The following is a 21,949-nucleotide window of genomic DNA, read 5'->3' as shown; positions in this document are numbered from 1 at the left end:
TGCCGTAGAAAGGTTTCACCGGATAATCAAAGGTATGATTCAACTGGCCAATTACATGAGTTAGATTAGATTGCAGGAAGGAGTTACTTCACAACATTCGTGCTTACAGAATAACTCTGCAAATTCGCAGGATGTAGTCCTTTCAAAAGCCGACTGGTCATCGGGTGAAATTAAACCAAAAGTGAAGCATGCACAATATGTGTGCAAAAGATACTATAATGCTAAACATGGAATTTAGCCAGAGCACATTGAGGTAGGAGACAGAGGTAGGGTAAAAAGGGAAAGGCATATTTAAGAAGGATCAAAGTTGTTTATCGCATCCATTAATTGTAGAAACAATATACTGTAAATCAGTCATGTTAACTGATGGAAGAATTTGCCATCTCTCTTCTATTTCTCTGTGTAAGGGAGAGGAGAGTTCACAACATGCATCTTCATAACATACACCCAGACAGGGGGAAAATACGTTTCATTTGTTGATGGAGAGTTGTGGAAAGGAACATGTGTTTGATCGACTGGACAAGAGGGATGTTGTGGATAGAGAAGAATTTGTGACGATTTGTGAGATCCGGTCGCTCCCCACACTCCCCGCCTGGGTACAGCTGCCTGCCGCCTGACCCCCACTGTTTGCCTGCTTGTGGTATCGTAGCGCGTTTAAAGAGCACACGCTGAGATTAGTGCCTGCTATTGTGACTATCATTAATTAGGTGGCGCTCGCATTGCTGAAATTGTAATATTAATTTTTGTTGCTTGCTATTGTGACTATCATTAATTAGGTGGCGCTCGCATTGCTGAAATTGTAATACTAATTTTTGTTGCCTGATTGCGCTTCCCCTGTGTGCCCCAATCTCATTCACACCATTGACTTCAGCCATTTTGTTTGTTTGTGCCTCGTAGCCGGACTCTCCGCCCCGCTCCCGCCTCCCAGCTGCCCCTCCCACGCTCCGCCCCCACCACTATCCACTTATGAGAATTGGCTTTGCGCGCAGCGTTCACGCGCAGCGGTTGCGCGCCGAAGGTGCGCCAAAGGTAAGCCCGTCTGCACCCGTCCGCGCCTGGACCGTGCCCAGCGCCCGTCCCCCTGCTCTATGCCGCTCCCAACCCCCCAGAGTAACTTATGATGCCGCTACTCTCCTCGCCCTCAACGCCGGACGCACCCCACTTTGCTGCGAAGCTACCCCAGGACGTACCCACGCCCATTCTCCTGCCTCTCCTGTAAATTCAACTGTGTCAGGACCCTCACCAAACACACTTCCTCCACACACAGCTCCGAACCCAACGACTTGAAATGCATCCTACTGAACACCCGCTCGGTCCACAGACATGCAACCGAACTCTGGGACCTAATCGACACTGCGTCACCTGACATCGCCTTCCTTACTGAAACATGGATGAATGCATCTTCTGCCCCCGACGTCGCCATAGCCATACCGGACACTTACAAGATCATTCGAAAAGACCGCTCCAATAAAAAAACTGGAGGAGGCATCGCCATCGTCCATAGAAACACCATCAAAATTACAACCAGCTCTGACGTAAATCTTGCAACCGCCGAACACCTCCACTTTCAGATCCACACCGACCCCAGGACCACACTCAGAGGAACACTCATTTACAGGCCCCCAGGCACCCGATCTCAATTCAGTGACGACATCACTGACTTCGTCAGCCCGTACGCCCTCGCCTCCGAGAACTACATTCTTCTAGGAGACCTCAACTACCACCTTGACAACATTCACGACAACAACACCACCACCCTTCTGGACAACCTGTCCAATCTCGGACTCAAACAACTTGTTGACACCCCCACTCACACAGCCGGACACACGCTCGACCCCATCTTCACCTCCAGCAAGCACATCTCCTTTGATCACACTACAGCTCTCCACTGGACGGATCACAGCTGTGTTCACTTCAGCTACAAAACAACCCTGACCCACAACCGTCCACAACCCATTCCCAGCAGAAAATGGAACAAAATCTCCACCGAACAACTCCTCACATCACTCAGCCAAAACATTCCCACCCTGGCAACGGACCCAGACCTAGCGGCCACCAACCTCAGGCAATGGATTACCCACAGTGCGGACGAACTAGCACCCCTGAAAAAACACCAGTCGAAATCATCCAGCAAAAAAGCTCCCTGGTTCAACGATGATCTTAAAAAATCCAAGAAGACATGCCGCACCCTGGAGAAGAATTGGAGAAAAGAACCAACTTCAGACAACATGGACTCCCTCAAGACAGCCACCCGCAAACACCACCAACTGATCCGATCCGCTAAGAAATCAGCACTTAAGAACCGTCTCGACAACAATTCTCATAACAGCAAGGAACTCTTCAATATCGTCAAAGAATTCACCAACCCTCCCGCAGCATCCAACGACATCACTAACTCCCAAGACCTCTGCGATGCGCTATCCTCCTTCTTCTACAACAAAATTGCCGACATCCACAACAGCTTCAAGAATACTCCCAATGACCAACTCACCCCACCCACTTCAGATCCCACCCCTCCAACTAACTACCTCAACTCCTGGAACCCAATCACCATCGAAGACACCATTCGCCTCATGAACTCAATCCACTCTGGCTCACCTTCTGACCCCTGCCCCCACTTCATCTTCAACAAAGCTGACTCCATCATCGCTCCCCAACTCCGCGATGTCATCAACTACTCCTTCGACTCCGCCACCTTTCCAGAAATATGGAAACACGCCGAACTCAGCGCCCTTCTGAAAAAACCAACAGCAGACCCCTCAGATCTGAAAAACTACCGACCCATTTCCCTACTCCCTTTCCCGGCCAAAGTCATCGAGAAAGCCGTCAATAGCCAACTAGCAGCCTTCCTTGAATCGAACAACTCCCTGGATCCCTCACAGAACGGCTTTCGAGCCAAACACAGCACCGAAACCGCCCTCATTGCAGCGACCGACGACATCCGAGCACTCCTGGACAACGGAGAAACAGTGGCCCTCATTCTACTCGACCTCTCCGCCGCCTTCGACACTGTCTGTCACAACACCCTCATACAACGCCTCAACAACATCGGCATACAAGGAAAAGCCTTGGACTGGATCATCTCGTTCCTAGCCGGGAGAACACAGAGAGTCCGACTCCCCCCTTTCTACTCAGAGCCCACCGAAGTCATCTGCGGCGTACCTCAAGGCTCCTCACTCAGTCCCACCCTCTTCAACGTCTACATGAGTCCCCTCGCCTCCATCGCACGTCAACACAACCTCAACATCATCTCCTACGCCGACGACACACAGCTAATCCTTTCCCTCACCAAAGACCCCAACACCGCCAAAAACAACCTTCACGAAGGTATGAAAGAAGTAGCCGAATGGATGAAACAGAGCCGCTTAAAACTCAACTCAGACAAGACGGAGGTGCTCATCCTAGGATCCTCCCCCTCAGCTTGGGACGACTCCTGGTGGCCTTCCGCTCTGGGATCTGCGCCCACACCCACAGACCATGCACGTAACCTTGGCTTCATTCTAGACTTCTCCCTCTCAATGTCCAGACAAGTCAACGCCGTATCGTCCTCCTGCTTCAACGTCCTTCGCATTCTCAAAAAGATCTTCCGCTGGATCCCCCTCGAAACAAGAAAGACTGTCCCCCATGCACTGGTCACGAGTCGACTGGACTATGGCAACACACTCTACGCCGGAATTACAACAAAATTGCAGAAAAAACTCCAGCGCATCCAAAACGCATCAGCGAGACTCATATTAGACATCCCGCGCCAAGAGCACATCACCGGTCACTTAAAAAACCTCCACTGGCTTCCCGTCAACAAAAGAATTACTTTCCGCCTTCTTACCCACGCACACAAGTCCCTTTATAATCTAGGACCCGAATGCCTCAACACCCGACTGTCCTTCTACTATCCCACCCGCCAACTAAGATCATCCAATCAAGCCCTCGCCGCAGTCCCGCGCATCCGTAAAACCACCATGGGTGGCAGATCCTTCTCCTTCCTGTCTGCCAAGACCTGGAACTCACTCCCCACCCACCTCCGCCTCACTCAGAATCACATCTCCTTCAGAAAAGAACTAAAAACATGGCTATTCGATAAAAAGTAAACCCCTCCCTCCAGCGCCTTGAGACCCTCTGGGTGAGTAGTGCGCTTTATAAATACCTGAACTTGAACTTGAACTTGACGCCAAACACTGAACATATAGGACAACAAATCAATCCAAAACAAACACATATTCAACATGCTTGAAGTCAGGAAAAGAATATGTTTGATGAGTTGACAGAGAGCGGTGAAAGAGAAGGAGAAGAAAGCTTTACAGAAGAATTAAATATGAATGATAGTTCTCATAGTGACGAGTGTTCACAAGTAGAGACTAGAGTGAGTAAATTTGGACATGTAGTGAAAAAAACAAATAAATTGCGAGTTTATATTTGTGATTAATGAAAAGCTTAATGTAATTGATCCACAATTGATTGAGGCAGTAAGATATCATTTCAAAAAGTGTAATGCATATATTTGAATAGTAGTAGGTTTTTAATGTTTATGTCATAATTTTTTATTGGAGTAAAAACATACAACAATTGCACAGTATGTCACTAACTAATACAATGCAGTGCAGAGGAACAGTAGGAGGGTTTTAAGAAACAGTAGAACTAAAAGCGTTCATGTACTGTTATCATTAGTATTGTTGTGCTAGTTAAATGTTTAGAGTTTTATGGAGATTTTATGTATAGTGCCATTAAAGTTAATTATTTGATGCCAGGGCAAAGGATAACCTTGCAAAGTTTAAATGCTTTTGAAAATTGTTCCGGTGGAATTATTGAATTTACAGCAAATAGGTGATATTTATTTTTTATAGGTAATGTACCCAGTTGTGTTAAATCTTACTGTATTTATTGATTTGCAAAAGGAGGGGCGGGGGGTTGTGATGATGTAGCATATGTACGGTGCTTTGCTGTTGGTGTCCTATGAGAAACCGTACATTGTGAGGTCAGTAGGTTCTAAGTTGGAACCCTGTGGCGTAGGGAAGGGTTTTGGCACTTGACAGCGGCAGCCTGTGAGGACGGTCCGTTCCTTGCGCAGATACTGTGTCATAGTAATAACTTAATAAAACATTACTACTACAAGACTTCCTGTCTCGAGAAGCATCTTTACACTCAACTTCCATGTGCAGTCATTTTATTTTAGACTCATCGTCTTATGACCAGCTCTTGCCTGGCCATCTGTACTGAAGGTTCGCTTCAGGAAGGGACTGCTCTGAAAGTCGTATAATGGCTCCCATAGAGTTCCTCCTTCTACGTTTGAAGCAAATGTTCAGCCTTGCTATGTTTCACAAAGAATCTCTGGAGTAGACCTGGAAATCTGCAAGGATGTACAGATTCCACGGAATACACAAAAGTCCATGGCCCACATAATGCATGGTAGAATATAACCTGGAGCGATAACTCCAGATGCAATTTCGCCATCCATGATTCTGAACATCTGGTCAGGAATTATTGTCTTTGCAAACTCTGGATCCAATGATTCGGGGCATGGAGACCTTTCCGTATATCAGATACTGTGACTTTTTGATTAATATTTATCAAAACTTCTAAAAGTGACTTTTTTAAATTAGGAAACTCTCATCAAACACAAGCTCAATATCTCTCTCTGGTTGACCAGTAAACATAGTACGTATTGCATAATACGACAAGTGTATGAAGCAGAAATGGCTGCAAGGTTCATTTCTATGTAATAACATGGCATAAACATTGGTAAGCCTAGACCAGATCATTTCTGTGTTCGTTTTGTTTTATGGGAGATAATTATTTGGAAGAATCAGTTCACAAAATTGAAATCACCCAGATTGTATAGTACCGCTTCTATGCCACATCCATTCACCCTGTTTGCAATTCACTGTGGAGTGCTCCATGCTACCAGAGCACGTTTCAAGGCGCGCAACAAAGAAATGACTTGAAAAAAACAAATTTGAAAAAGACATGTCCCCAGGAGAGCTTTAAGTATTTGCCTGGCCTCTCCCCAGTAATTATTTTCTTTCTGCCCTGCTGCCTCTACAAGATAAGAAGCAGTACATGTTCTGCCCACTTGGAGCCCCTGTTATCACCACGAGCATGTTATCAAGAACAAGGCAAGCACTGAGACAAGAACTCTGGCTACGCACAGCACTACGACACACCCACCACAACACGAAATGCAAACGATCGAGATAACGTGCCTGAAATAGATGGTTGTACTGGAATAGGACTGGGCTTCTGAGGTGTAGCCTTGGCGCAGGTCATCAGCCACAGGCTTCGGCAGCATACCTGCAGACAGAAATAGTCAGTGACAACAGACAAAAAGGACGAGGCTTCCATAGTAAGTAGCTGTTACATCAAACTTACATACTCACATAAAGGACGCTTGTTAACAATAAAGAAAGTATTCAACATCTGCGTGCTAGCCTTTAGACACAACTACCAGGCTGTGGTGGGCCCTCTCTCCCATTATATGCCTTTGCCTACAACTCAGGCCTATAACTAGAGAGTGGATACCTTGTGTTGCTCAGGTTGTCCTTCTAGGCTCATCAAGTATGAGTTTTCTTTAAAAATTAGTTAGCAGGAAACTTGGATCAACTTTTAGATCACATGAATTTGGACCAGGCAGCAAGAAGCAAATGTGGTTCTAGTTAGCCATGCCAGAGTTGTTACCTAGTACCAAACGGCATATGTTCTCTCGATTTAGCAGCTTCTTGTCAGTTTATGTACCTTAATGAATTGCAGTGCATTGCTTTAGCTAAAGGAGCTCTCATGGTGCCTTAGGTAAGGCTTGAGTCGCTCAACCAGCTTGTGCCCACTAGAGTGCACAGTAAAGAAACATTGGAATGCCTTTAATTTCATTTATTTCGCAAACGTCTGCAATCTGCAAAGAAATTGGGAAACAAATATAGAAAATTTAAAAATAGAGTTGTGGACTAAAAGTAGTTCAGGAACACCAGCCTGGTACTGCTGTACACTTCTTTGTAAGCAGCTGCACACAAATGGTGCACATCTCTTATCTGACCTGGTGCAATGTAGTACAGCCCACCAAGCGCTAAATAAGCTCCTTAGCACGTCAGTAAAATCTTGGACTGGGCGAGGCAGCAACAATACCCCTGAGAAGAAGCCACCTTGGGGGCTATGAAATTCAACTTTGTACTGCTTGGAACTTTTGGTGCAAAACCAACGGGTTCAGCTGGAGCTCATCAATGATGTATCTGACTTTGAGGGACGTCGCTAGCTTCAGCCTTGGACTTTGCCTGGCTGGAGGACTTTGAGCTCCAAAAGGTAGATGAAGGGCTAAGGTACACTCTTCGAGCAGTGTAATCCGTTTTACTTCCCTGACTTCCACTCCATTGTGGATTGTCTGAAATCACAACCATGTCCTGGTCAGCACTGAACTGATATTTTACATTGACATTTTACTTCATTGAGATGCTTTGCCTTAAAATTAAAAAAAATCATATCTCCAGTTCTCTTTATCTGATTCTATACATTTTGCTGTCTTTTTCGTCACTATAGTTTTCTATATATTCCTACATTTGTTTGGGTATTTATTTGTGTTGACTTCTTGACCTTAAAATTGGTATTACTGCTTGAATTTAGCACACATTTCTCTGGGAAATTGGCTGATGAGTACGCCGTATTACATTAAATACACTGCCTCAAGTGCAGTCGCGAACTCGCAAACTTGCGCTGCCCTGGGCAGCACATTTAAGTAAAATAAGGACTGGCTGCTTCAAATCCACTCGGTGTTTCACTGCGCAGACAGCTACTTGCCTGCAATTTTAAGGGGATTAGGGATCTCCTTGCAGGCAGGTGCAGTGAGTGACTGCACCCACCTGCAAGGAGATGTCTGGGAGGTCCATAGGATCCCCTTTGCCCCTTCAAGAGGGCCTCTATCAGGGGGCGCTCTGACAATGCACCACCTTGTAGGTGGCGCACTATCAGTACTGCTCCTGACAGCTTCTTTGCCTCTGCGCTTGTATCCTTAATACGGCAAAGAGGCAAAGGGATTCCTTCATTTTGCTTGGGACCATGCCCCCATGCAAATGAGGGAACTCCCTTTGGTGAAAGCACTGGGGCTATAAGTGCACCAGCGCTATCTGTGTTACAGAAAGGGCCACATGAGCGTCTGTGGTCCTTTCTGTAATACCGAAGTGCACTATAATACAGTCCCTGGAATCTAAAACAACTCTGTCATGAAACATGCTGATGCATACATTTCTGACAAAAATTGCTAATCTTTCCAGCACTGGTAAACAACATCTGGCCAGTTAATAATGATTGCAGACTTTTTAGGATCTATTTAAAAAAAAAAAAAAAAAAAAAAATGTTGCACAATATTTTAGTCTTTCTTAAACACATGCTTTCAAGTGCATGGTTCAATCAATCAATCAATCAGAGTACTTGTAAAGCGTGGTACTTACCCGTGAGGGTCTCAAGGCGCTGAGGGGAGGGAGTGACGCTACTGTTCGAAGAGCCAAGTCTTGAGGAGTCTTATTTATTTATTTATTTTTAAAATTTCTAGAGCGCACAAATACCTTACGGTGTCTCGGCGCTAGACTTTGCAGATTACGAGGGTTCCGGTGACATCTTACTGATTAAAGAGCCATGTCTTAAGATGTTTCCGAAATGAGAGTAGCGAAGAATGGTCTTTAATCTGGGAAGGAATCTGGTTCCATAGCCACTACAAAACGTCTATCTCCCCATGTTACCTTTTTTGTGCATGGAATTTGGAGCTGTTGGGCCGAAGATGACCGTAGTGTTCGACTGGGTTTATACATTTTGAATGCTTTTTTAAAGAAATCAGGTCCATTGTTGTTCAAGGCCTTGTGAGTAATGCACATGGCTTTGAACTTTATCCGGCTTCTTATAGGTAGCCAGTGGAGCTCACGAATTGTGGGAGAAATAGAAGCGTGCTTCGGTATCCCCATAAGAATCCTTGCAGCAGCATTTTGGACAAGCTGTAATTTGCTCACAACTTGCTCCTGTGCATTAAGTAGTAGGCCATTGCAATAGTCCACCTTGGATAACACCAAGGAGGACATTAGGGTTTTACCTGCAGTTGGGGGAAGAAAAGGGAGCAGTTTCTTCACCATTCTTAGAGTAAAAAAAGAGGCCGAGACCACAGCATTGGCATGGCTGAGGAACGTGAGCTTATTATCAAAAAGCACGCCCAAGTTTTTCACCTTGGCTACTGGCAGTGGAGGAGTTCCCAGTTCCAAAGGCCACCAGACCGGAGACCAAGACGGAGTTAGTTCGCCAAAAACCATTACCTCCGTCTTGTCGGAATTTAACTTTAAGCAATTCCGGTTCATCCATGTGCTGATGGCCTTCATGCCTTCCTGAAAATTCGCTGCCACTGCTTCTCCATTTTTGTGTATCTCCAGGACCAGCTGTGTGTCATCGGCATATGATGTTAACCCCATACCGAATGACTTAATTACCCTCGCCAAGTCCGACACGTAGATGTTAAAAAGTGTCGGACTTAGCGAGGAGCCCTGGGGGACACCACAAGGGAGAGTGAAGTCAGGAGAGCGAAAACTCCCCATCTTCACGGACTGTACTCTATTGGCCAAAAAGGATGCCAGTGTTGCTCTGGCCCTGCCCTGAATGCCAAAGGCGGCGACACGGTCGATCAAGATGGAGTGATCGACCGTGTCGAAGGCCGCGGATAGATCCAAGAGTGTCAAGATAGCTGCACCACCCCTGTCCATGATTATCCTGACCTCCTCTGCCGCTTTTATCAGAGCAGTCTCCGTCCCATGGCCCTTCCTGAACCCAAACTGCGTGTTGTCGAGTAGATCGTTCTGATCAATAAAGGTCGACAGCTGTTGGTTCATTACCTTTTCAATTATTTTTGAAGGGTAAGGGAGAGAGGCAATTGGACGGTAGTTTTTAGGCTCTAAAGGGTTTAGTGCGTTTTTTTCTAGAAGAGGTGTGACAATTGCCTTTTTCCAGATAGGGGGATACACACCTGTCTGAAATATGGCATGACAGATATTGCTGAGTACTGGGGCTATTAGGTCGGGTACTGATTTGATGATGCGTGGAGGGCATGGATCCAGTGATGATCCTGATTTAACAATATTTATAAGCTCCACCATGGACAGAGGTGGCAGAAAAACCTCAAAGTTTGGTTTTGGTGACCGAGGGGGAGTCTCTGGAGTGGCTGAATCGATGGTCGTTATTTTAGTAAAGTTGTCGAAGATATCCCTAACCTTGGCCTGGAAAAAGTCCGCTACCTTGTTGCAGAATATTTGGGACGGTTCGATTGGGGGGGGGGGCAGGAGGATTAGCTAGGTCTTTTACCACCTGATACAGTTGTTTATTTGAGTTGAGAGCACGTTCTATTTGTGTGCTATAGAAGGCGCATTTTTCAACTGTGATCAACTTTCTGTAGCTAAACAAGGCATTCTTATAAGTCTCTCTATCGATGTTATCATAATTCCTGCGCCAGCGCCGCTCCAAGTTTCTGCAGCGTTGTCTTTCGAGCCTTAGTGACTCCGAAAACCAAGCCGCAGAAGGTTTGGTGCGATTTGGCTGCGTTTTTTTATTTGGTACTAAGTGGTCTAATGCCTTAAGTAGCCAGCGTTGATATTTCTGGTATGCTTCGTGAGAGTCGAGTGTATCTTCAGGTGTCGTGGATTCCAGGATGTCATGTAGAGCAGTGACATCAATATTTTTCCAGTCGCAACAAAGGATCGGAGGGCATGTGCTGGCAGAGGGGTTCTTATGATACTTAACTGAAATTGAAAATTTGACAGCTAAGTGATCCGTCCAAGTGAGTGGGAGCACTGTAGAAATAGTAATGTGGGCGTTGTTAGTGAATAGACCATCTAAAGTGTGTCCTGCTTGATGGGTAGCTGAATTAACCTGCTGTTCTAGGCCAGCGGCCAGACAGTCAGAGATCAGCATATGCGAGTCCTTATCGTTATCATTCTCCAAATGGAAGTTAAAATCTCCCAGTATGGTGTAGTCCTGATTGGCGGCTACTGGTTCTAATAAATGATTAAGTGATTTCAAGAAGAGCATGCGTGAAGTAGGTGGTCGATAGAGGAGAGTTCCTTTAAAAGTTTGTGTAGGAGAGAGAAAGATCGTAAAGGCAAGGGCTTCCGCGCAATTGTAATCGAGCGGTTCAGTTTTTATGGCTAGCTTAGCTCGGTGTATAATAGCTAGCCCCCCCCCTCTTTTCCCTGATGATCTGTCTAGTCTTGTAACTTAATAGCCATCTGGAGTAGCGATGTTAAAATCCGGGCCAGATGCGAGATCTGCCCAGGTCTCGGTAATAAACGTGACGTCAATATTTTGGCTAGTTATTAATTCCGCGACGTCGTTCCTGTGTTTTATGAGGGAGCGTGTGTTTATAAGTACGCAACTTATGTGTTTAGTGCTATCGTCTCCAGGAGGTAAGGCAGAAGAGTGTTGGAAGAGGGGTGATGTGGTCGTAAAAGCGCAGTTAGCACAGGCGTTGTAAGAGAGATTATACAGTGACCCAAAATCAAAATGGGTACACTTCCTATCATAGAATCTGTTTCCAATACTCAGAAGCTGTGATCTAGATTAGGTAATTACCTTCAGTGTTTGTTGGGGAATGTTGTGAACAGGGGGACTGGCACACAGCACAGTCCCAGCGCGGACTGGCGCAGACTGGCACCCCTTTGGCACGGCTTCGGCGCGGAGACGGCGCTCCCGCTGCGCACTACCGCTGCGCTTCCGGGTGGCCATTTTATGTCCTGAGCCCCGCCCCCAGCTGAGACACTACCTCTATTCAGATTGGTGAGCCAGCGCTGAGGCACAATGGAGCTGACCCTGCCCTCGACACCAACGGCACAGAGCCGCGATGGAACGGGGCTAAGGGTGATAGTATTACAACAATAGTGGTAAGTTAAAAGCGGACTTTAAAAACATACAATTAGTTAATCAATTGCATCAAATGAGAAGTGCACTTTAAAAGTTAAAAAAGATTTCAGTTAGTAAGCGTTTCACAATGGGCATTAGTAGCGTGCAGAGGAGGATCCCCTCGCAATCTGCACGAGCTCTAACAAACCACACAGAGAGCTGCCACCACCCTGCTAGTCAGTCGAGCTGCCCAATCGCGCTCCTACTTATGTCCTGAGCCCCGCCCCCAGCTGAGACACTACCTCTATTCAGATTGGTGAGCCAGCGCTGAGGCACAATGGAGCTGACCCTGCCCTCCACACAAACGGCACAGAGCCGCGATGGAACGGGGCTAAGGGTGATAGTATTACAACAATGGTGGTAAGTTAAAAGCGGACTTTAAAAACATACAATTAGTTAATCAATTGCATCAAATGAGAAGTGCGCTTTAAAAGTTAAAAAAGATTTCAGTTAGTAAGCGTTTCACAATGGGCATTAGTAGCGTGCAGAGGAGGATCCCCTCGCAATCTGCACAAGCTCTAACAAACCACACAGAGAGCTGCCACCACCCTGCTAGTCTTCTGAAGGCGAGTAGATCTTGGGTCTGAATATAGGTGGGTAGGGAGGGTGTTCCAGGTCTTGGCGGCGAGGTAGGAGAAGGATCTGCCGCCGGAGGTTATTCGTTGGATGCGGGGGACAGCGGCGATGGCGAGGCTGGTGGAGCGGAGCTGGCAAGTCGGGGTGTAGAAGCTGAGTCTGCTGTTCAGGTAGGCTGGTCCTGCGTTGTGGAGTGCTTTGTGTGCGTGGGTGAGGAGCTTGAAGGTGATCCTCTTGTTGACGGGGAGCCCGTGTAGGTCTCTCAGGTGGGGGGTGATGTGGCTGCGGCGGGGGACGTTGACGATCAGTCAGGTGGAGGCGTTTTGGATGCGTTGTAGTCATTGTAGGTGTTTGGCTGGGATTCCTGTGTAGAGTGCGTTGCCGTAGTCCAGTCTGCTGCTGACAAGGGCCTGTGTCACCGTTCTTCTTGTTTCGGTCGTGATACACTTGTAGATCCTGCGGAGCATGCAGAGGGTGTTGTAGCAGGAGGAGGCGGTGATGACCTGTTTAGACATGGAGAGGAAGGAGTCGAGGATGAATCCTAGATTGCGTGCATGGTCGGTGGGTGTCGGTGTTGTTCCCAGTGTGGTCAGCCACCAGGAGTCGTCCCAGGCTGAGGGGGGGGTCCGAGGATGAGTACCTCCATCTTGCCCGAGTTCAGCTTCAGACGGCTGTTCCTCATCCAGTAGGCAACGGCCTTCCTTCCCTCGTGGAGGTTGGTTTTGGTGGTGTGCGGGTCCTTGGTGAGGGAGAGGATGAGCTGGCTGTCGTCGGCGTAGGAGATGATGCTGAGGTCGTGTTGGCGGGCCACTTGTGCGAGGGGGCCATGTAGACATTGAACAGCATCGGGCTGAGGGATGAGCCCTGGGGGACGCTGCAGATGATGTCGGTGGCCTCGGATCGGAAGGGCGGAAGGCGGACACTCGGTTCTGCCAGAGAGGAAGGACGTGGTCCATTCAAGGGCCTTCTCTTGGATTCCGGCTTTTAGGAGGCATGTCTTTAGAGTGCGATGGCAGACCGTGTCAAAGGCGGCTGACAGGTCCAGGCGGATGAGCGCTGATGTTTCGCCGTTGTCTAGTTGGCGCCTGATGTTGTCTGTGGTGGTGATGAGGGCTGTCTCCGTGTTGTGGTTTCGTCTGAACCCGGACTGGGACGGGTCCAAGATGTTGTTGTCTTCCAGGTGACTTGCCAGTTGCATATTGACGATTGTCTCGATGAACTTCGCCGGGAACGGGAGCAGGGAGATGGGCCGGAAGTTCTTGAGGTTCTTGGGGTCCGCCTTGGGCTTCTTGAGGAGGGTGTTGCTTTCGGCATGTTTCCAGCTTTCCGGAATTGTCGCTGTTTCGAAGGAGATGTTGATGACCTTCCGTAGTTGGGGTGCGATGGCAGCGTCTGCTTTGTTGAATACGTGGTGTGGGCACGGGTCTGACGGAGATCCTGAGTGGATGGAGTTCATGACATTGCGTGTCTTGTCGTCGTTGACGTTGGACCAGGAGGTCAGGCGGTTGGCGCTGGTGGTGTTCACAGAGGAGTTGGGGTCTGGCGTGGTCGCGGCGGTCATGGTGTTGAAGCTGTCATGGATGTCAGCGATCTTGCGGTGGAAGAAGATGGCTAGTGAGTTGCACAGTTCTTGTGAGGGCGGTATGTCGTTGTCGTTGGCACTGGGGTTGGAGAGTTCCTTTAAATGCTGAAGAGCTCTTTGCTGTTGTGTGCGTTGTTATCCAGGCGGTCTTTGAAGGAGGATCTCTTGGCTAATCTGATGAGGTGGTGATGTCTGCGGGAGGCGTCCTTGTGGGCTGCGTGGTTGTCCGAAGTGCGTTCGTGGAGCCATATCTTCTCCAGTTTCTGGCAGGCAAGTTTGGAGGTCTGCAGCTCATCAGTGAACCATGTGGCTCTCTTGCTGTCGTGGTTGTTGGAGGGTTTCTTGAGTGGGGCGAGGGTGTTGGCACAGTCGTCGAACCACTGTCTGAGGTTGCGGGCTGCAGTGTCTGGGTTGGTGGGGTCCGTGGGCAGGTTTTGTGCGAGGGTGGTGAATTTTAAGAAAATAAATACATATATAACCAAAACATTAATGTGCATAGGACTTTTTCTGCACAAAATTCAGATTCTGTTATATATGTGTGTGTGTGTGTGCGTGCGTGCGTGTGTGTGTGTGTGTCTGTGTGTGTGTGTGTACTTGCTTGTATACATGTGATGTATGCCATATACCTCTGTCTGGGAGCGGGAATTTTCAAACCGCTCTTCTTGAAGGCGTAAAACACCCAAAATATGATACATGAGAATTTCCTGTGAGTAAAATATGTTGTCGTTAATATTCTTTGTCACCTTACTAGATGCTGTGCATATTGTAGTCGTTCGAGCGTATGGGCATCGATATTAAGAATTTATTCACAAGGAGCCATCTTTTTTTGTTGATAAATATATTATACCATTCGTAGCTTGTCATTGTGAACAGCAGATGGTGCTAATGTCTCACAATTGAGACATGCCTAGCCTCAGGAAAGACGCCCGCGACTATTATAATGTTGAGACAGAGTTGTCGCAGATGCAACTTTTATTGATTGTCATATAACCCGAAATTTTCAGGGAATGATGTTTTAATTTTTCTTGCACGTAAACATATTAAAGGAACTTCTAAAATCTATTTTATTTGTTATAGTAATTCACTTGCCAACTGGCATTTCTGTTCATCCTAAAGTCGGCTCTGCATACTTTTCTTTAGCCAGTGCCGAGACTGCAAGCCCCTAGAAGCTTCATTAAGGCCAGCTTCTAAGCTATATAAATGTATTAGTGTATGAGAATTTTATGGCCACCACAGAGAGCAGCGTTATTGCAAAACTCCTTTAAGTGTGACACGTTCCATCCATATTAATGCATTCGATTGTAGGGCTCAGATTCACTGAGGCTTTGCACACACAGTAAGTGATGCAACTGACGCATAGTTTTGCATGGTATTTTCTTTCCAGTAAAATAGGTGTTTTGGCTGTAAAAACCAGTTTGACGTTCTTTTCATCACTTTGCGTCTAGGGGATGTTAGTGGGGCGAATCAGCACACATATCATATATTTTGATACAAAGCCCGATCTGCTAAGATAGTCACACCTGACTGCGTCAAAACTTAAATCAGGCATAAACTTGAGGAAATGCCTTCATTTCTCAAAACAATCTATACATTCCTTATGCGCTGTAGTGCACAGCATGCTTCCAATGCAAGGGATCCTTCTGTGTTTGTTTAACCATAGGAATTTGAACTATAAGTATGATTTCCAGCACAAACACTTGACTCTACGCCATTTTGAGAGGCTTTGCCTCACGCAAGACAGATTGTGTGCCAACGCAGGAGTACAGGAGATGACAGCAGCATCAGGTCAATCTTAGGAAACATGGCTCCCCACTGTTTTTTCACTTGCAGAATCGTAAATTTGGTTGTGCTCACCTCTGTTAACGCCCTGAACAGAGGGCAATAACAATTCGATGAAACATAATATATAGTTTGCATCTAGATAGCCAATGAGAATGTTTGATTTTTAGGCAATGGTCAAATTTTTATGACCAAGTGTATTGTGGCTGGCATTTTGTCCATCTTGTGCGTGTAGGTATCCTTTCGCTCTCTCTTTACAAGCTCTGAATCTTGTTGCATGACTAGGATTGCTCTCCGGCTAACCTCCCCTCTTCTAGTTATTCTGTTTTTTGTAGTGTGGGGATAGAGTTTAATTTCCATCTACAGCAAAGCTGACTGTGCTTGCGATGTTAGTACCAAAGTGATGACCAAAGTGAGCTGCTCACAGCTTTGGGTGCCCTGGAGACGTAGTAGGTGGTAAAACAGGTCAGTGGATTAACGCACCTATGGCATCTGAGTGTCGAAATCACAGTTCTGTAATGCATAATCAGTGCCCAGAACTAAACAATCCGGACATGCAATGTTTGTGTACTGGCTATGATAGTTGTTTCAGTTCGTATTTACATTTTTTGAAAAGCAATAACATTCCTGCAAGATTGGCTGTATACAGCAAACCAACCATATATGATAGGTGGTTATGTAAGGTTGTAGACTTTTAAGTTATTGATGACAAATTCAGACAGAAAACAAGAAGTACATTTGCATATGGGGTCTCCAATCTTTTCTGTAATAAGAGTTACTTATGTTCAATAAAAGTCATCCAGAGCTACTAATATCATTACTATTGCGCTAGTGAATACCACTGGCGTAACGAAACTTGAGGGGGCCCCCTTGCAAGGTACATGGAGGGGTCCCCTTCGGACACAATCAGGAGCTCTCCGGCCAGCATACTGGGTTGAGTGGGCTCCCTCGAGCTCGGGGGCCCGCCCGCACCGCGGGGATGGCGGCGGCCTGTGTTACGCCACTGTTGAATACATGAGACAAAATTGCAAGGGGCCATTGTCAACTGCAATCAACTCAACGGATCAGGCAGGGTTGCCAGAAGTATTGTAAAAAAAAAAAAACAGGCTTTGTCAGTAGTACATAATTTTCCTAGGCGCAGTGCCCCTGACACCAAAGAACTTATATTAAGAACAAGTCTCTCCGGGGGGCGTGGCTAAGCGCCCGACGCGAATGGAAGCAGCCGGGTAGCGGCTCCGTCCACGTCGGAGCTTTCAGGCGGTTCGCTCTCCTGTTTTGAACAATGGAACACTCTACCTGATGTCGGAGCTCCCCAGGCACCGCCCCAGCTGATTTCTGTGGTTCTTCGGTAACGAGCTGCATTTCTTGCCGGCATCTCCTCTAAGTCGCGGCTCCTCCGGGTCGCGACCGCCATTTTGTTTATATTTGCCGGCGCTCCTCACAGCTGCGCACTTCACAGCAAATACCTCCACTGGCTTATAAGGACTTCCTCGTTGATGCTGTTTTCCTGTCAATGAGGCTAGACTCGCTCCTCTCTCCACGAAGGTGACTCTTTTCGTTTTTATGTGCTGACCAGTTATTATTATTCTGATTTTGTTTACCTCTTCAAGTTGAGCGGCCATTTTGTGGTGCTGTACTCTGGGCTATCCTTGACGCCGCATTTTTTTTGCTCTTCCAATGGCGCAACGCTCTGCCACACTTCCTAAGCGCAATTTTATTAAAAATCTAAGCTATTTACGACGCTGGCCAGCCTTGACACGTCTTTAAGCCCATCCACTGACATTGTGGCAGCTGATATGGCAGCAACTTCTTCTCAGGTGGCACCCAAACCTGACTCACTCCCAAAACGCTTGAAAAAGAATCCCCCTTCTCCATCAAACTCCTCCTCGGATTCCTCCTCGCCTATATCAATTGAACTGCTCCTGGAGGAAATTCGTGCTCTGAGACCCTTTATGGAGGACACCAATGCAAAGCTGCAAACGCTTACTGATAACTGGTCCGTCATGAACACCAGGGTTTCCAATGTGGAAAAGGAGGTTTCCTCGTTTCATGACACGACGACTAAAGTCGCTCATATGGACTCTCAGGTATCCTCTCTTCAGAAACAGGTTGAAAATCTTGAAAATAGAAATAGGCGCAATAATCTACGTCTTTACGGCCTGAAGGAAGGAAGCGAGGGGGAGGATCCTATTGCTTTCTTTCAATCCTTCATTCCCAAGCTATTGCACTTGCCTGACGACACTTCTCTCAACATTCAACGTGCTCACAGGCTTGGACGACTCCCATCTTCTCCGACGCCTTCTACTAAACCGAGAGGGGTAATAATGTACTTCCTTGAATACACGGACTTGATGAAGGTCCTCTTAGCTGCCAAAGCATTTCCTCGCATCACCTGGACAGGCACCACCTTATATTTTGCTCAAGATTACGCCAAGGCTACTGCTGACCGCCGCAAAGCTTTCTTGGACATGAGACCTGCTCTACGATCCATTGGAGCTCGATATGGCCTTTTTCATCCGTGTCTTTTCAAAGTCACCTATAACAACAAGACTACTTCCTATGAGGATCCTATAAGGCTCCGGAGTTTTCTCAATTCATGTGGTCCTACCGGCATGGAGTTCTCTGCCTCATCATCTTCGTTTCCACCTTGACTCTGTTGCAATTCGCATTGATTTTCCCTACTCATTGTGATCATTGAACACCCATGGTTGCTTAGTTTCGTGTTCTGAGACTCTCATTGAGTCTATACATATATCTTTCTTGTTATTTGTTCTTTGATTTCTTATCTGTTAGTTCGTTATTGATCTGTGCCTTGGCCCTTGTTAGCACTTTACCTTATTGTTCTCCTTTTTTCCACAGATTGTTCATAGCGTTCCGTCCTGTTCTCTCCGATTGGACTTCCCGTTGCCTTACCTGTTCGCCCTTCGTTGGTTGGTCTTACCTACCTCCCGTTTTCTCCTTTCGTCCTGTTCCCATTTGGTCCCGTCGTTGACCCTTCCTCTCTTCCAAAATGTTGTGTAAGTATTTCCCCCCTATTTTACTGCATCATGTTCTTATTGTGTGGATTCTTTTTTTGTACTGTACTCCTTTTCCTCCTTTCCCTTTGTTGATGAGAGTTTTCTCCCACTTGTTTTTCATTCCTTTATTTCTTCTGCTTTTTTTCTTGGCACTGTTCCTCTTTCTTCCACAGTTATTCCGGTTCTTCTCTTGTACTCTCTCAAGACTTCCCTATTTCTCCCTTCTTGCTTTATGATATTTTCTTATTTTTGGACTGTTATCTTCTTGCTTTCTGACTGTTCTTTATCTTTGACTTCTACCTCTCTGGTTTTTCCTTCCTTTGACATGCTCCTCTATTCTCCTCCATTGGTTTTCTGTCTCTCCTTTTTCGCACTTTGTGAGGCTTTCTTCTATGCCCTATTTCCACTTTTCCTTTTTCCTTATTCCTGATGTCAGTACGTATTATTTCTTGGAACGTTAAAGGCTTGCATTCTCCTATGAAAAGGCAAAAGATACTCTCCCACTTAGCTAAATTGAATGTGGATATTGCCTTTTTGCAAGAAACCCATTTATCTGATGCTGAGGCTCTCAAGCTCCAAAGAGGTTGGGTGGGTAAAGTCTTTTCTGCTCCGGGTGATGGTAAAAGAAATGGTGTTGCCCTATTAATTCGTAAGTCTTTTTCTCATTCTGTATTGCATTCCGAATGCGACCCTGAAGGTAGATGGCTATTTGTTAAACTTTCCTCAAGAGATGTCCCCATTTCCCTACTCAATGTTTATGCCCCTACGGGCGGTAATCCAATTTTTTGGAATGCATTTGCCTCTCGTATCAGTGCTTGTATTGCTGATAATTTCATATTAGCGGGCGATTGTAATATGCCATTGGACCCCTTCTTGGACAGACATTCCAGCTCTTTCTTTGTCCCTCACAAATCCCACAAACTCTTCACGCATGCCATTTCTCAGCACAAACTGGTTGATGCTTGGCGCATATGTAATCCGACCAGTAAAGAATTTACATTTTATTCCCCGGTCCATCATTCCCAATCCCGCATTGATTATATCTTTCTTTCTCATCACCTTTCCCAATCCCTTTCCCAAGCTGAGATTGGCCCCATAGTATTTTCTGATCACGCTCCAGTCCTCATTAATGTTGATATTTTACCCGCGTCCACCGGACCTAAGAGATGGCGCTTTAATAATACCCTTCTTCTTGATCCCAAATTTACTGCCTCCTTTATTGAGTTCACTACTGAATTTTTTGACATTAATGATACTCCCTCTTTGCCTGCCCACACTATTTGGGACGCCTACAAAGCTGCGGCCAGAGATTTTATTATCAGACATGTGTCCACAAAACGTAAACTTGCTCGTAAACACACCACTGCCCTTTTATCCCAGATCAAAGCCCTTGAACATTCTTTTTACACTTCTCATACTCAAGAAAGCTTAACTGCCCTTGTAAATGCAAAAATGAGTTATAACAAGCAGTCCACTGATGATGCATCACTGTACTTATTGAAATCCAGTTCGAAATTTTATGGTGGGAAGAATAAGGCGGGGAAAGTTCTTGCTAATTATCTGAAAGTTAAACATGACAAATTGAATATTGAATCTGTTTTTGATGTTAACTCGGTCCTGCAACACAAAGATGCTGATATTTTGGAGGAATTCTCTCGTTTCTACTCTGTACTTTATTCCTCTGACACCCATCCTTCTCCTGAGTTTCTTTCCGCCTTCTTTGCAAGCATTCAACCTCCTCCTACCTTCCCTATTGACCTAACCTCCCTCGAAACTCCCCTCACCATTCGTGAATTACATACTGCACTCCACTCCCTTAAGAAAGACAAAGCCCCCGGTCCCGATGGCTTTACTGTCGAATTTTATCAACACTTTGCTCCTCTTCTGCTACCCAGATTACTTCTACTTCTTGATTCCTTCAAAGTCAGTGGTGCCTCCTCGGGCACTTTTTCGGATGCCTACATTTGTATTATACCAAAGGAAGGGAAGGATGCCCAACATTGTAAAAATTACAGACCAATATCACTTGTCAATATTGATTATAAGTTATATGCCAAATCCTTGGCCATCAGACTGGACACTTTTCTCCCGGATCTTCTTGGACCTGAACAGTCAGGGTTCGTTAAGGGTCGCTTTATTTCTGACAATACCAGACTCCTCTTTAATGTCCTTTCTAAATCGTCCCGATTCAGTGATTCCCTAGCCGCAATAGCCCTGGATGCCGAAAAGGCATTTGATAGAGTGGAATGGTCTTTTCTTTTTTCTGCCTTAAAATGGTTTGGCTTTGGCCCTAATTTTATTTCCCTCATATCCTTTCTTTATGCACACCCTAGAGCGGCGGTTTGCGCCAATGGCCTAATTTCCTCTTATTTTTGTCTTGGAAGGGGCGTTAGACAAGGTTGCCCTCTCTCCCCTTTTCTTTTTAACCTTGCTCTAGAACCCTTTTTATCTAAGTTACGTCAAAACCCAAATATTCATGGCTTTCCACTTTCTCACTCCCAAATCAAGCTAGCCGCCTATGCTGACGACATTCTACTTTTTATTTCTAACCCATCTGTCTCCATCCCGGCTTTCCTTGATGAAGTTATTGCTTACTCCCATCTTTCTGGTTATAAACGTAATCATGATAAGTGCGAGATTCTGCCCCTCACCAAATTCACCTTCAAGCCTGACTTTGCCACATCCAATTTTAAATGGAGTCCGAATCATATCAAATATCTCGGTCTCCATATCACTCCTTCTATCCCTGATACTATTTCATTATGCCTGACTAAATGTACTCAGAAGATCACTGACCTCACTTCTAGATGGCATCCCTTATATCTTTCTTGGTGGGGACGCCTCGACACCATTAAGATGATGCTTTCCCCAATCGTCCTCTACACCATTTCTAATATTCCTCTTGCCATTCCTGTAAATTTTTTTACTAAACTCAATACCACATTAGCATCCTTTTTATGGTCGGGGAAAAAACCGCGTATGTCCCTCTCTCGACTACGTCTCCCCAAATCGGAGGGTGGGGTTAATTTCCCTAATTTCCCCGCTTATCATAAAGCTTTTCTCCTGAAACAGGCCGCCATCTGGCTTAAAGACA

At 46.1% G+C, this 21,949-nt stretch overlaps 1 protein-coding gene across 1 annotated transcript in view; it reads right to left on the bottom strand.

Annotated features, from left to right (window-relative positions):
• LOC144766537 (atrial natriuretic peptide receptor 1-like) overlaps positions 1-17,460 on the bottom strand; it is a 237,710-nt gene extending 220,250 nt beyond the window's left edge. The window contains exons 1-2 of the mRNA XM_078650354.1: positions 17,208-17,460; positions 6,198-6,285 (exon numbers count right to left, since the gene is read on the bottom strand). Of these exons, the coding sequence (XP_078506480.1) occupies positions 6,198-6,285; positions 17,208-17,460 (341 nt within the window). The remainder of the gene's footprint in view (positions 1-6,197; positions 6,286-17,207) is intronic.
• Positions 17,461-21,949: the final 4,489 nt, after the last annotated feature.

Source organism: Lissotriton helveticus, chromosome 1_1 (assembly GCF_964261635.1).
Source record: "Lissotriton helveticus chromosome 1_1, aLisHel1.1, whole genome shotgun sequence".
NCBI classification, from domain to species: domain Eukaryota; kingdom Metazoa; phylum Chordata; class Amphibia; order Caudata; family Salamandridae; genus Lissotriton; species Lissotriton helveticus.
This window is presented reverse-complemented; position numbering and strand designations above follow the sequence as displayed.